General features: G+C 33.8%; 1 protein-coding gene across 17 annotated transcripts in view; it reads right to left on the bottom strand.

Annotated features, from left to right (window-relative positions):
• SLIT2 (slit guidance ligand 2) overlaps window positions 1-16,159 on the bottom strand; it is a 256,993-nt gene that overhangs the window by 22,046 nt on the left and 218,788 nt on the right. For 12 of the 17 annotated variants that reach the window (XM_026792129.2, XM_026792130.2, XM_026792131.2 and 9 more), the window contains 4 exons: window positions 11,259-11,383; window positions 11,027-11,124; window positions 9,495-9,634; window positions 5,643-5,669 (listed from right to left, as the gene is read on the bottom strand). In XM_026792129.2, the coding sequence (XP_026647930.2) occupies window positions 5,643-5,669; window positions 9,495-9,634; window positions 11,027-11,124; window positions 11,259-11,383 (390 nt within the window). The remainder of the gene's footprint in view (window positions 1-5,642; window positions 5,670-9,494; window positions 9,635-11,026; window positions 11,125-11,258; window positions 11,384-16,159) is intronic. The other 5 variants (XM_026792125.2, XM_014265591.3, XM_014265593.3 and 2 more) reach the window with 1 other exon arrangement.

Raw genomic sequence — 16,159 nt, 5'->3', positions numbered from 1 at the left:
TCTTCAATGCTGTTCTTCACATAGCATTTAGTCAACTTGCAGAACTTGTAATAGCTGAAATCTGTTCAAAGAGCAGCAGTGATTAAGAGTGAGATGTAAGTATGGGAACAGTGAGTTCAGATTTTAAGGATCATGGGAGTAGAATAAGCAAAAATTTCTGTTGTTTTAACCTAGTTTGTTCACATTCCCATAGTTTAGATACACACCAATAAAAATATCTTATTACGGCATATATTGTATATTAAATTATATGCAGAACTGAAAAATACATGACACTCCAACTACAAGTAACAAAAAATGTGGTTGTACAGTACTAACTTGTATAAAAGCACCTCTAAATATTCCCAAGATTATTAAATCTGACAGCATATAAGAGAGTTTCTGAAAGTGACATATTGAGCTTATCTCCCAAGCAGGGCTGGAGTTTGCTGTCTCTTATACATTCACAGCAATGAATGTAAAAGAAGACCAAACTACCTAAAAAATGCAATTTAGGAGTGGCATAATAGGAACAAGCATTCTTACCATTCCTGTCAAATTTATTGAACTGATTTTGCTACCGGACATTGATCTGGCTTAGATTATCATTGGCACAGATTTCTGAAATAATTTGAGTGGCAAATAGTTTTACTCAATAATAACTAAGCCAGTACGTTTTTGTAAATCTTTTCCCAGGTAAAATACAGGATTAATATAAAATACAGGATTTCTTGGAGTACACTGCATTTTAGTATTCATAGGTTGCTGGCCCTTATATCTTCAGAATGATACTGAAAGCAGAATCACCTCATGAGGAGTGCTCAGGGGCACCTGAAATCTCCTTATTTCCTACTCTTGGCTGTGAATCCTACATAATGATTGGGCATTTAAGTTGTAAACAGGTTTACCTTTTTGAAAAATGTCCACTTCAAATTATAAAATCACTGTTACACTACCAGGCACACTGCAGCCAAATGGTTTGCAAACATCATCAAACATCACCAGGCAATTTTGAGACTATGGTCAGAGTTTGATCTGAGTACTGTGTAGAAGAGCACACAGAAGCACAGCTTTTTGTGCTGGGACAGCAGAAAAGCAAGGAAATTTGTCCCTTGCGTTTGCAAACTGCATGCACAGTGAATCATATCCTTGGAGTTTTAGTTAAATAGTCAGTAGCAAATAGAAAATAGGATGGTGGCCATGTAGCAGAAGACTCATGTAAAAACTACTATGACCATAAAAGTCAGCTTTACTTACAGTACAACCTTTAGGTATTAAAAAAAAAAGTAGCATGAATAGCAGACTTGTACACAGGATCAGTAGAGAAAATATCAAGATGTAATCAAATATGTACATCAGATACTTAATTTCTGAATGAAGATTTAAATACCAGAATAACAAGACAAGGTAACCCAAATTCAAGGTCTTCCACAGCTAATAGTTAATAACTGCTAATATTAATAAATGCTAATAGATCTTTTTCTGAATGGAGAATTCTCATGGCCAAAATAAAACTGTTTCTGAAAAAGTTAATAAAAATGTATGTAAATTATGGGATATGGAATATAAACCACTGAAGAATATAGTTTCATGATAAAGAAACCCCTCCTTCAGCATACTGAACAACCATTGTGTTATTCCGAATTTAGACGAGACAAGTAGTAGTTTTAGTAGAATTTAAATGAGAAGTAGTTAATTTTGTTGAAATGAAAAGATAGTGATTAAAGTGAAACATTCATCGGACAAAAAACCACAGTTTTACCAAGTTAGGTTCCTTGGCTTTACTGGAAGGAAATCTTATAGAGTTTCTTGATTTGAGAAACATAATACAAGGTTTAAAGAGCATACTTCAAAATAATCAGAAAAGACTGAGGAAAAAAGTCTCAATTCAAGAAATTGACACCAATCTGTGAGGACATTAGTTTATTCATCTAGTAATATTGTAACTGAGGCTTCTGTAAGAGCTTGGCTAAGTAATTATATTTTTAAAAGATGGGAACATTTCTGTATGTAGGAGAATAAGGAACAGACTAGTTTGTTTAAAAGTAAGTAGTGGATAAAGTGTCAAAAAACCTGTGAAAAGCTTCCAAAGTTTAATTAGAACCAGCAATAACCCTTTTCACAAGACATCTGGCTTAATTAATCTAAGGAAGTCTGAGCTCTGGTATAGAGTAGTATTGAAACCAGTGGAATTATGAATGAACACGACCCTCCAAGTTCAAGACAGATATTTACTGAGATTTTTCATAGAGCATGATATAGACTCAAACAGTCAGACAATACTATGAAATACTGATATATACTGATGATACTTTATATAGGTAACCAAAGCTGTATGTTTGCTAGATTCACAGGTCAGTTTGTGTTTCCTCTGTGTGTTAATTCACTCTTATGACTTGATAATAAATCACTAAAAACTTCATCATAGAATACCAGGTTTATCCCTCAAGGATCATCTCCTGGAAAAAGCAGAAGAGACAAAATGTTCCAGCACCCTTTCTAGCTGAATCCCGAAAGGGTCTATTGGGAAATCCATCACTATCCCGGAAAGATTATTCCAATGGCACCATGTCCTGACAGTAAAAATTTCCCTCTTTTTTAATTCTAACTGGTATCTCCCCAGGAGTGCCTTGTACCCATTACTCCTCCTCTTTTCCATGTGATTCCTTGTGAAAAAGGGAGTCTCCATTTTCCTTGCAGCCACCCTTTTAAATACTGGAACAGGGTGATAAAGTCTCCCCAAGTCTTCTTTTCTCAAGGCTGCTAGACCCTTAACTCTGGATTTTCCATTTTATAGATATGTACTAGAACAAGTAATGAGTAAAAAGGCAATGAAGTGAAAAAGGATTTACATCTTTGTCTTTTTGAATAATTGGTCAATAAATTTAAGATAAAGGAATGTCAGCCACTACATTTCTGAATGAAGAGGACAGCTCTAACAAAAATGGACATGGGCTTCTTAATTAGCACATTGCTAATTACAGGCAAGTTTATAAAGAAACAAGTTTAAAATGACCCTTATTAGCAAAGCTGTGTTTGATATTAAAAAAAAAGACAACCAAAACCCCCCTCCCCAAAAAAACTAGACAGAGAATCCAGAAGTGACAGTAGTCATTTTTAATTATCAAAACACAGGTTTTTCCTAGGTTATTCCCTCTTCCAAAGTCAAAACTGCCAATACCTAACACAGAATAGAACAGAAGGAATTTAAGTGTGTGCTTATATATCCATTTCATCTTCTGAGCTTAGTTAAGCTATACTGTGAGTCAACATCTGCAGTGTTTATGTTTTATCAAGTAGGTATCACTGTCTGACTCTGTGACTGGAGGTCTCTGTTTAACACTGTGACTCAAACAGCCAATAGACTGCAGCAGCGCTTGGAAAATGACTGTGCCATTTAAGAAACTATATATAGAAAACTGCTGCATTTTTATTGTCTTCAGATTGACGTGGAGTATACAACATGAATTATTTCAGACCTTAAGCTCATTATTCAGAAAATACAAATAAAAATATTGACTATTAAGGGACAAAATTTCTTAGAATTAACAAAAGTTCCCAGTGACAGTAGAATGCAGTTTATAACCATAAATCTGACATTTTTTTGAATTTAATTTTAGAGTCAAATTGCTGGACTGTTCCCATCTTTCAGCACTGCATAAGTAATTTTAGCTGTCTCCCATGCTTGTGGATCTTAGTATAAGAAAAGGCTTAGTTTAATTTAGTTAAATATTTACATTTGTTTTATGTTCACTGTTAACAGCAAAAAACCAGTAACTTTTAGGCAGATAAGCTTTAAGACAATTAATGTTACCAGAAGGGTGGATCATAGACTAGAATGAGTCAAGGCAGTGATTAAACCAGAAGCAGGTAGCTCAGCTTGCCAGAAATATCATGTAAATTTCCCCTTTATGCAAATTCAGTAAAATTATTTCAATACTTCAGCTTTTAATATAGAATGGTAATTTTAAGTTTATTAAGCTAGATGAAATAGAAAATTTTATGAGTGGTAAAAAGCAAGAATAACAAATGCATCTCTTTTTTCTAAGAATCCGTAATACATGCAGTTCTTACAAGGGTGAGAATTATGATTTAATTTGATGGAATTATTGAAATTTTTATCAAGTTTGATATTACATGATTTGCATTTGATTACTTGCATGCTTAAATTTCAGGAAGGTACTTATCTGATTACCAAGTGAATTCAAAGTACTAATGCAACTCTTTATTGCAGTGGCAAGAAGGTTGTGTCTAAGGCTTGCATAAACTGAGAAAATTTGCTTAAATGATCCCTTTTTTCCCCCTAATACTGTCACAATTCAAAAGATGTCTTGCATGATAAAACTGATTGATTCTCCAGCCACCTTTCAGACTATTATCAATAACTTCCATGTTCAGCTGGTAAGCTAATATAAACATGTATCACATACACATCTGCTTAGTCTTGAAGGCAAACTTAGTTCACATCCCCTGGATGTTTGATAATTTGTTTGTGAGGAGCTTGTTCTTTCTATTATCAGTAATTTTAATATATTACAGTTCACACTTGATAATAAAGAAGAAAAACAGCAGGCTATTTTTGCTGTCCAGATGAGTAGTAATAAAATGCAAATACAGCAACATGTCTAAATGGAGGACAGTTTAAGAATGGAAAACCTGTGGCTGGAATAATTTTCTGAAAATGTCTCATACTCTGCCCCAGTTACAGAGAAAATTTACACTATGAGTTTAAGTTACAGGAATTATTAATCAGATATCTAAATTAATCAACACAGATGTTATTAGGCAGCTTAGATTATATAACTGCAGTCTTGCTCAACATGTAATTTCATGGATAATGAACATATCTTTATTACAATAAATAACATATTATATTGCATCAGAAACTGAAAAGATATTTATCAAATTAATGGCAAGTATACCAAAATATTATTCATTTGCTTTTAAACTAAACATGCAACTTTATAAATATGCTGCCGTTGATTATGGTAGGTCTCAGATTGTATATCTGATCAGATTGCAGAGAAGATGGTTTATTTCTGTTAGTGTGTGATAGGTGCTAAGCAGAAACTTAAATAAAATTAAAAATCAAACATCCAAAGTTAGAGTTATAAATCTCTTCAATATTACCTTTTTTCTACCATAGCCCAGATTAATATAGTCATTTCAGTTTCTTTAGATATTTACAGCAAATAAGAAGCCACAGAAATGAGGAGCAAGATGATTGCCATTTGATACTCCAGAATATTTTCTAGTAACACAATCTATTGAAAATATTAAAACAGAACAGTGCTGTAAGACAGAGAATACATTAGCATGGAACCAAGGGATAGCTTTAAGGTGAGAAGAATAAGGATTTCAGAACACAATAATGTAAGTTTTTTTCCTATATCAATGTCTGCACAAGTTTTAAATACATCTGAAAAAAAGACATTGAATGCAGTATTAAAGCACTCCTGCACAGTGATCTGCATCTTTGACAACATTCTTTTGACATGTATTCACAGCAACAGCCAAGTGCCTAATTTCAGCATTTGCAGTGAGCTTTCTAAGTTCTTTCTATATACAATTTGGTCATTTGTAATAACTGAAATCCATGCACCTTTAAGAAAAGGAAAGTGAGAAACCAAGGTAAGTGAAAATAGGTTTAAAAGACAACTGACCTTTTTCCACTTCATTCAGATTAGCAGCTTGCAGTGACAAAGACAGAAGAGACAAGAGACTTTTTACATTGTAATACAACAGCATAGCACATTAAGCTAATGCACAACTATAGCAGCAGAGAGGTTGATATAGCAAACAAAGCAAGCTTCAAAGTCTCACCTCCAGCAGAACAAAACAAACAGAAAGGTAAGAAGTGCATGCCACCAGTGGTGTAAGAGAGGTTTTACTTCTGGATCAGTTAGTTCTGTGATCTAATGACTGACGACAATGAGCAAGAGAAATGATTATCTGTAATCTATAGAATGCACATACAATGACCTGAAGTTTACTAGACTGGGGTTAAAATAAAGGAGATGGTAATGTTAAGAGAATAGCAAGATTAAAGAGTGCAGGACATAGTGAAGTATTTTAAATGTTTTATTTCTCCAGGTTCCATCAGAAACCCTGAATATCTGTTGATTCCATTTGCTTACTGTTGTGCCATAGTTACAGTCTGTGATCTTAAGAAAGCTCATATTATAGTGCAAATACCATTCTTTGTCTTTCCACCTGTAACTGTGGTGGGTGCTGTAAAACTTAACTGAGGCAGAGCAAAACAGATTCCTGATTCTTATGCAACAACAAAATAAGCTTTCTAATTGCCTGTTTTTAAGACAACACAATATAGTTGAGAAGTGTTGATTTTCACGGGATTGTTAGGAAAGTCAAAAAGAGGCTGTTAGGTTTTACACTGCAACATTCTTTACAGTTCATTTTGGATTCTAACAAACCCTCCGCATAAAAATAAGGCTTTATAGAAGAACGATTTACATTTCATACCAGCACATTCAGCTGATTTCTTCCTTATACTGTGCTGCTGAAATGTAAAGCATATTTGCAGGTAATCATTCACCAAAGAAAATATTCTGGGCTGGTGCGATTCCAGGTTGAGCACATGCATGCTGTGACATGTTGAACAAGGACAACTGAGGGCATTGTCAACCTAATTAAAAGAGGACAGGACAAGCCTACAGTAATATTTTCCTAGCATATACGCTGTGCCACTTAGAGGCACAGGGACTTTCTGAACTAGAGATCAATACCCCTGAATTTAAAAATCTTTATATATACTGAATATGAATATATAGCCTGTTTTCCTGATTGTAAAGCTACATTTGACCAGCTAATACACGAATTCATTTAGTGAAAAATCCTTTCATAACAAGCAAACATTAGAAATATGCATATCTTATTTTAACCTGTTAGAATAAATATCACAATCCAAATGTTTACAAAGTTCCCCATGAAAATTACTGTTACACACTCAACAGGGATTCTGTTATATATCCTTCAGCTCAGGTTAAAGGCCTGAGAAAAAGAAAAGTTCTACAAATTATTTGATACCTCATGCACACTCCAGGCAACTGACAGTTACTTTATACTAAGAACATTACCCTTTTGAGATCCTGATGTGCCCAGACTTCTTTCAATCTAATTCTTAATACTGAAGGTTATTTATTATGTAAGACCATGGATGACAGATGTGAGGACTCCTTGGCTAGCTCAATGTTTCACATTTTCACCTTGTAATTAATTTAAAAAAAGCACTTAAGGTCTCATGCATTGTGTCCTATTCTTAGATGCTTTGTATAATGGACAGTATATTGTAGAATTCTGTACTTTCCTCTGTGTAATGGAAAACCTAAATTTTTGCTATGATTAGTACAAAATGAGTTGAGGCTCTAGTGATGCATTTAAAAGAAAAGCATCTTTTTTTAAAAAGTCTGATGAGCTATTATAAATTCTCAACATTTTTTAACTGGAGGCTTAAACTTACTGATTAGAAATAGATTGTTTTGATTTCTTTTAGAGCTGGTGAGAAGGCTCTCACCTACTCTCATGTCTTACTGACTTCAGGAGATATTATGAGTGGGCATTGTATCTATAAAACTCATTTTATGATTATGGTAAAATTATGCACAGATATGAAACAAATGTTAAAAATGCATTGTCTTGTATTATGACTAAAGAAGTACAACTGCAATACAAACATCTAAAATTTTATCAATGTTTATTCTCTCCTTTTTTCTCTGTCTATAGAGGTATATAAAGAAATGCATTAATTTTTATTTCAACTGTAAATTAAAAATTTACATTTCACTTACAATAGTCCAAAAATGCAACAGGAACACTTAATCAAAGTTTTAGGCTGGGACATATAGACAATCCTTTGTATCCACCTTATGGATAGTTAATAAAAGCAGTCCTTCCCACAGCACCCTGTGGATCCAACTACCAGACTCTAACAGGGAAAGGCACCCAAAGTAAGGCGAAAATGTAGAAATGAGCAACACAGATAAAAACACCTGCAAAGCTGCAGAGGAGGAATGCACTTGCAAGTGAACTATTTCCTATGTAATAGGTATATGAAACCTCTTAGCATGAAGCCACTGAAGAGCAATACTGGATTGATGTGACTTTGCTCTGTCCTCTTCCAGCCTACACAAGAGAATACCTGACCCCATTCTTAAAGGAGATCACAACTTCTCTCAAGGGAGCTGAACTTGACTCACCTGTACCTGAAATATTTAACTGCAGCAGAACTGCTGATTCTGCTTACTGCGCCTGTTACCTGCTGCCCCTTTCCAAGGCTTGAACTGTCAATTGCACTTAGGTATTAACGTATTAGTACTTGGCAAAACAGTATTTTCTCTTATGAGATTATGTCTCTCCTTCCACATATGGATCATCCATGTATTGTTAAACAGATTTTTGGCTTTTGTATTGCTTTAGATATTGTAGCTTATCCTGCATAGGGGCATTTCTACCAAAAATTTACCCAGAATAAGTACTGGATGAATACCTCTATTAGAGTATGAAGTTGTATTTCTTATACTTCTGTTTTACCATCTTCACTCATTGTGCATTCCCAATATTTAAATACTGACTTTAAATTTGAATACCTGAAAACAGGGAAGCAATCCAGCAGTCTGTAGAACTAGTGATGGAAACATTTTGGATGAGAAAGGAGTTAGCTGGGTTTTCAATAAATGAAATTAATTAATGCATTTACCTCTCCTTACAGCTTCCCAGAGCTCAACTTTGATCGATTAAAGTAAAAATATGGGATGACAGAGTAGAATTAATTCCCAAACTATGGTGGATGTTACATTTCTTTTTTATGCATTTCAAATCATATTGAATTTAAACTCTATGCTCTTCTAGTGGTCAACTATCTAATAGAAAATAGGTTTGTCTCATTAGAAGTCCTATAAAAATTATCAATGCAAACAATAGATCCTACTTCCTCCGTGCTGCTGTTCCAACTATCCTCCATTTCCACAGAGACTGTGACAGCAAGCAAGAGATCCTCTATCACAAAGAAAAGATGTTCTTTAGTTTGCCTGCCAACTGACAGCAACAATAGACACTTGTCTTTTTATTTTGTGCAGCAAGCATCGCACTCGGTATTAATATTTCTGGTGGAGTACAGGACAGCATCCAGGGGTGCCAAACACAGTTCCCCAATGGCACAGACAAATTCTTTATAGTAAAATGAGGATGAACGAGAAAAGCAGAATATTTTTCAGATTTCTACAGCTACAGAGGTCCTCCACTGGGGTGTCTAGGCAAACAGTAAGGAGAGGCACATTTTGAATGACCTTTGAAATATAAAAGTGCTACAATTTCAAAACTAGAAAAGGAATCAATGAGTGGACATTAAATCTAATTTAGACTACAAATCATACAGGAGAAAAAATGGAGGGACACCTGGTATTAAGTCAGTTGTAGAGCAGCTACCTGCAAAGTGGAAAATATTACTCTTCTGCTAGGAATTCTTGGATTACCCATGCTTTCTCTTATAGTCCTACCTGTATATTCAGGTGGACAAAGGCAAGTATAATTATTAATTCCATCCACACAAGTAGAATTGTTTTCACAGTCATTGTCTTCACAGTCATCAACATTTACTTCACAGTTTTCACCTTCAAATCCATCTGCACAAGTACACCTGTAGTACAGAAAACCAAATAACCACATGGACATTTTAGGTGAGGAGTCCAGACAAGGAGTTCTGTAATTAATAGAATTACATTAGAATTATAATATTCCACAACAGAACATGGTTGATATAATGTAAAAAGCCCTTTTATCAAACAATTACAAAGTATTTTAAATGACAGAAAAATGCTTCTAAAACCATATCTCAGTCTTTCATTTAAGGACCCTGCTAAATTAAATCATGGAGTATTCCTTTTGAAAAGCATTCTTCATTTACATTGTATGATTAGATTTCTTATGGAAAGTTATCCTTTTGGTTTTTTTAAGGGTTAATACATGGAAAATATTGTGGAATCAGCGATTTGTATGTAATAGTAGTTTTCCACAATCATTCAGTTAAATGCACCAAAATAAAACTCTGTTTAATGTACATGCATTCATATAAAAAGCCAAAGCCTGCATAAATTCTACAAAGCAGTAATTTATTTTTTTGCTTTTAATCATGTTTCTGCAAAACAAATAAATCAAAATAGATAGGTAATGTAAAAGTCACTCAAACATGACTGCACATACATTTTTATGTAATTTGCACTACCTATAATTTCTGAAGCTTTCACTATGAGATTGCTTTGATTTTCAAAATACCTAGTGTTCAAACAAATAAATGAAAAAGATCAAATTCTGATGCGTGACTATGTCAATTTAAATTCTTGAGGCATAGTATTAAGATGTATACACTTAATTTTTAATAGAAGACCATTTAATCCTTGGGCAGAATTTGGATTAAAAGTAAGAATAATGTCATAACGAATTGCAGGATAATGAATTGTATCTTTTTGAAGTGTCATTTCTAACAAGCTTGAGGTGTAGATTATTAAATGACTAATAATCTCACGTAAGAATGCTAAAGAACTTTATTTCATAATTCATGAAGTACATCTGGAGTAATTGTACTGTGTGATTAAATAACTCAAGATTAAAAATGCTCACAGCATGTTTATCTGCTGGCATAGTGAGTTTCAAATGAATCATTAATTTTCTGTTTCACTGGGATTTGCATTTTATCATTTACATGCTGTCTGTTGAAGTAATACACACAACAACAGATGAATTATGAGATTTTTTCAGCAGGGATCTAGCTAGCTATTAATTAACATAATGGAGTCAATACTATGCTGTCTTGACCTGATATGCCTCAACAAATCACAGTCATTTATTACTGTTTTTAACAGATTCAAAGCTCTAGAAGCTTTCCAAGGATGGCAACATGTTCTGAAAACATCCAAAGTGCTAAAATCTGCCTTTGTGGTGCTCTTACCAGCAAACCTAAAGATTAACACCATTAGTTTACCATAAAAATCTCAGTAGTTTTCCATCCTGCTATTACAATTAAAAAACCTACCAGAAACCATCCTTTTCTCCTTCTTTCAAATGACAAGTTCCACCGTGTTGGCAAGGGTTACTAATGCAAGCATGAATGGGAATATCACAGTCTTGACCCTACACAGGGAACAACAATTATAGCGTAAGAAGAAAATACACACACCAGTGGAAGGGAGACAAAGAATACTTAAAGGTTTTTAAGGATGAGCTTAAATTTCAGTGAGCTTTTTTCCTCTTCATGCAATACCTACCTTGAAACCATATGGGCATGTACATCTGTAGAAGTCAACTGGATCATTATTGCAGGTTCCATCATTTTTACATGGATTTGATAAACAGGGATTACACTTTGCAAGAATATTAACATCCACAGGCCCTTAAAAATATAAATTGGATAGTCAGAAACAAGTAACTATTAATTTACATTGGACAGGGTCTACCTGAGATGTTGCTTTAAATTTTAAAATTTATATTTTAGACTTTATGGTGTTTCTATATTAATGAAATACTGAAATTTCCTTCATTCTTTTGATGCAACCAGATAAATTTGGGATTAGAATTTTGGTTTAGGTACCAGTTCTTAGTTTTTGTTAAGGAGCTGACACCAAAGTGATTCCCATATTCCTATCCTCTGAAAGCTGTAGAGTTCTGATCCATGATAATTACCTTTCCTTTGTATTAACAAAATGAAGAACACAATTTCAACTTTTGCTTTGTTATGGAGCAGGAATTGCCAGTGAGAAAGTGGGCTATCACAATTTTCAATCTGTTCCATGATGGCATTAATGAGAACACTTCTTTAAATGCATTTCTGCTTTAACATATTTTCTATGTGCAGGATCACATAGATGACAAATTGAAAAGGTAAAATTACTGTCAATTCCTTGAACATCTGCAAACTGTAATGTAAATTGCATTGTCTCCCCATAAATATCTCTATTCTGTGTCTTTCTTCCTTATGGGTCAGCCACAGCTCTGTGCATTACTGTGTTAGCTGAGCCCACAAAACATGTACGCTGTGCCTCAAACCTATGTGCAAGTGAAGAGTGCAATCCATGCTTGCAGTCTAGCTTCTTCTATTAATGACTATAATGAAAGAAATCAGAAATGGAAATCGACAAAACCCTAAGTTTCAGAACCCAGACTTGAGCTTTGATGTACACAAATCTTATCTCTCTTATACAGATATGTTTTAGGTTTTCTTTCTCTGTAGTTCCTGGTTTTACAACCATTTCATGGTGAATTTTCAAGTCAGGAACCATCTTTTTCAGGGTGGATTTTTTTGTTTCTTTGTTTTTTTTTTTTTTTGTTTGTTTTTTTTTTGTTTGTTTTTTTTTGTTTTTTTTTTTGTTTTTTTTTTTGTTTTTTTTTTTTTGTCAAACAACTGAAGAAATCACTGCTTACTTGTTAGAAGTTAGAAAACACCTGTGTATGAATAATGACTAATTTTCATAATTTTTGTGAAGTTTGATTACTGTAAGAGAAAATGGGTGACTTTGTATAAAATGCCAATTAAGAGAATGAAGATACATTCTCTCTCCCCAGCTCTATGGCCTGATGACAATACTGCCTTCAGTTTGATTCAGATTTCTCCTACTAAAAAAAGCTCCAGTTATCCATAGATGAACTGCACCTTTGAAGGAACAAACAGTGATTTCTTCTAAATGGAAAAAAAAATCCCAAACTCCTGGGGACTACTGCAGCAAATGCACGATTGCTCTGTAACAGGTTTTACACAAAATGAGCCAAAATGCAGAGTTTTCAAAGCTAAAAGGGCTTTGCTTAGATAGAGGGATTTATTCTATTTTTAAACTTAGATTGCTTAACTTTCTTAATTTTCTTTGCAAATTAATCTCACTTTAATTGTAAAGGAGCTGGTCTGGAAGGAAGCCATGTGATTGTAAGGATCCAGTAGGGAGTGTTAGACAAAGAGTGGGTGACCTTTTAAATTTTTTTTTTTTTTCAATCTGTAGTTGCTGGTATCCTTCTGTGTCACAGCTTGCAAGCAGAAAACAGTAATATGTGATGAGGTGCTTACTGCCAAAACCATAATCTGTAAGGACCATTGTTTTTTTTTTCTTCATTACATTATTTTGAAAGAGAAATCTATACCTGGTCAAAGTATCTGTTAGATCAGAGCACAGAAGAGGTGGAAAAGTTGAAAAACACATCATAGAATCAACATCTAGAAAGTCCTGATTGTACTCTGGACTATTGCTGATTATTGAGTATATTAAGAGGTTCTGTTAAAAAAATTAAGTGAAAGAGGCACAAAAATTTGTAATACTGTGCTGTACCTTGGGAGTCAATCCTTCCTTCTATTTATTCTGAATATTATATCCTCTTTTCAACTTTTCATACAATAAAATGTTAATTAATTGGCACAAATTAAAAAACATTCAGTAACTAAGCTTTTGTTCCCAAATGGATTAGCACTCTAAATTTCACTTCCAAAACAGAGACAGAAAATGAGAACCTAAGTCTCAACAAGAGAGTAAGCAACATTATTGGATTTTGTACTTTATTTCTTTCAAATGAATGCATATGTAGTATGCAACATAAAGTAATAGTCTGATTTATCATTCTTCAGTTTTAAGATAAAAAAAAAAGTAAAGGTATTTTGGAACCTATTTTCATTTTTACTATACTTTTCCTTTATTCTTCCTGCTTGCATCTGTTAAAAGACTTGTATGTGAAAAAGAATGTGGTTTATAACCTTTTGGCTAGTTTAAGTTTTCAAATTGTAGACATCTATGTTCTTGAGTAAGCCCTGAGAAAAAAAATTCTTTTGTAAACCAAGAAAAACTAACAGTATTTTATTGACATAGATATATACACGTAGCTAAGATGTTTTAAGAAAAACCATGACACAAACACTCTCAAACCAGCTTCTAAAGAAACTTGTTGCAAGAAAAACTAAGCTCTGACATTTTTTGACTCCTCTCTTGCATATGGCCTCTAAAGCAGTATTAACACTGCTAATGAAATCACCAATTTTAGTACCATGCAATGGAAGTAATAATTTCAGTTAGATAACTCAGATTTTAAACCCAGACTTTTGAAATAAAAAAACTGCTTACACAATGTACCAAATGATTTATCATCAATAATCATCTGTAAATTTATCACAGGGGAAACAAACAGTATGCATGCGTGTCTTAGGAAAGAATTCTGCTTGAGGTACACAAAAGGAAGGTCAGAAGGTTCTTAAGCAGATCACCCATTCCAGATCTACTTATAACCTTACCTGGTATCAGAAAACCACAAGGCCCTGGAATCTCTAGAAGCAGGGCAAGGATGATAAAGAGGTAAAATATTGAGAAGCTGTTAGAGGCCACATTAAAAAAAGGAAAGAAAAACCCCACCCACAAATGTAGGAAAATAACTGGAAGGAGAAAATATTAATGGATGATTCCTGCAGTTAAAGAATTCATAAAATTAAAATAAGGTAAAGTGATTTTTTGAGCTTTATGACTGAGATGAGACTTCAATGAGAAATGCCATTTTCACTGGGAACTATTCACTATGTAGGTAAAATTCAAGCACCCAATTCATTATCAATTGAATCCACAGATAGTGATAAGAGGGAATTACACATCACTCTTTTCCTGTAAATACATATACAGCAGCAGACCATCAACAGATATTCTGAAAACAGCCCTTTTCTTCATAGGCAAAAATTTTGGTTCTAATAGGAACACAGCATCTTCCTAATTTCTATTATTCAGCAGTTCACTTTTAAGCAAAAGACAAAATTACTTATCTTTGAGCAACAGACTCAAAATGCCTGATAGGGCCATCATGCCATTGAAAAGCTGGTGATTTGCAATCTGTAATTACGAGCATCTTTATAGGACAGTGGCAGGAAAATTATTTTCTTTCAAAGTTATCCATAACACCAAATCTCCACTCTTGGAAGTGAAACAAATACACAGCTCTTACCCTGCACAATCATATAAAGGACCTTTTTTGGATGGGAAAGAGGGAATAATATAATTTCTGGATTGTCTGACAGAAATATAGCAATGATTGTAGAGTGATGGGATACAGTTTGTAAAACTGACAAAGCTAGAGAACAACTAAACAGGTTCCTCATATCCATGCAAATATTCCTTCACTTGTCCCTACGCCAGTGTGCAATAAAAGCATATCTGCAATATGGTTCAGTGGACACTGGTAAAGAATGATCAGATGGGCCAGCAAATGTTCTATCTAAAATGAGGCTAAGAGATTTTTCAACAGATGAGTGTCATATGCAATGAACACTGCAGGACCTCAGAGATGTACTGCTTCAACAGGGATTCAAAGGTAAAAAAAATTTCACTGGCATCACAAGTAAGAAGATGGCTTCCAGTGGTATTTATATGAAAAAATAAAAAAAGGTTTTTTGACAGGAAGTCTAAAGAGAAAAGACTGAATAGATTAAATATACAGTAAAGAACAACTTTGGATAAGACAAACTCTGACGAAGTCCCACTGCTTTGCTTTTTTAAGAACAAAATGACAAAGGGATAAAGTTCATCTTTGAAGATACATTAAAAGACGAATAAGTCAAAACAGCTTCACGATTACCTAGACACTGAGAATAAGTTACTTCTACAAGACTAAAGATCCTATTCATCTGATGCCTCAGAAATCACAATGAGCTTAGCAATGGCTTAGAAATATAAGAACATTCTTTTTTTTTAAATTGGAGTTTCAATGTTTTTAAATCAGGACCAAAAAAAATGAAGTCACAGTAGAAGATTTCTCTGTTTTCAAAATATTTAAGGGATAAATCAGTGGAATACAGCAAGATTTAACAGTTAACAAACCAAGTCCTCACTTAATGTAAGCACTTAATGTAAGAAAAGGGTACTTTTCTATAAAATAATAGCACAGTTCAGAAAATGAACTTACAAATTAACAGACAATAATATAAGTTGTGATACAAATGCCAGCAACACTGGTACCAACATGGAATTAAATGCCCTGAGACACCTGCCCATTTAACATTTTAGATCAAGACCTCTATAGTGGTTATCACATTCCTTTATCTACTTTTAGCTTGGTTTGTTTTTGGTATGGCTTGGTTTGTGCTTTCGTCTGAAATATCAGAGACATATTATACATTTAATAGCAAACTGCAAAGATTACTGATGTATTTACAGTT

This window comes from Zonotrichia albicollis, chromosome 5 (assembly GCF_047830755.1).
Source record: "Zonotrichia albicollis isolate bZonAlb1 chromosome 5, bZonAlb1.hap1, whole genome shotgun sequence".
NCBI classification, from domain to species: Eukaryota; Metazoa; Chordata; class Aves; order Passeriformes; family Passerellidae; genus Zonotrichia; species Zonotrichia albicollis.
This window is presented reverse-complemented; position numbering and strand designations above follow the sequence as displayed.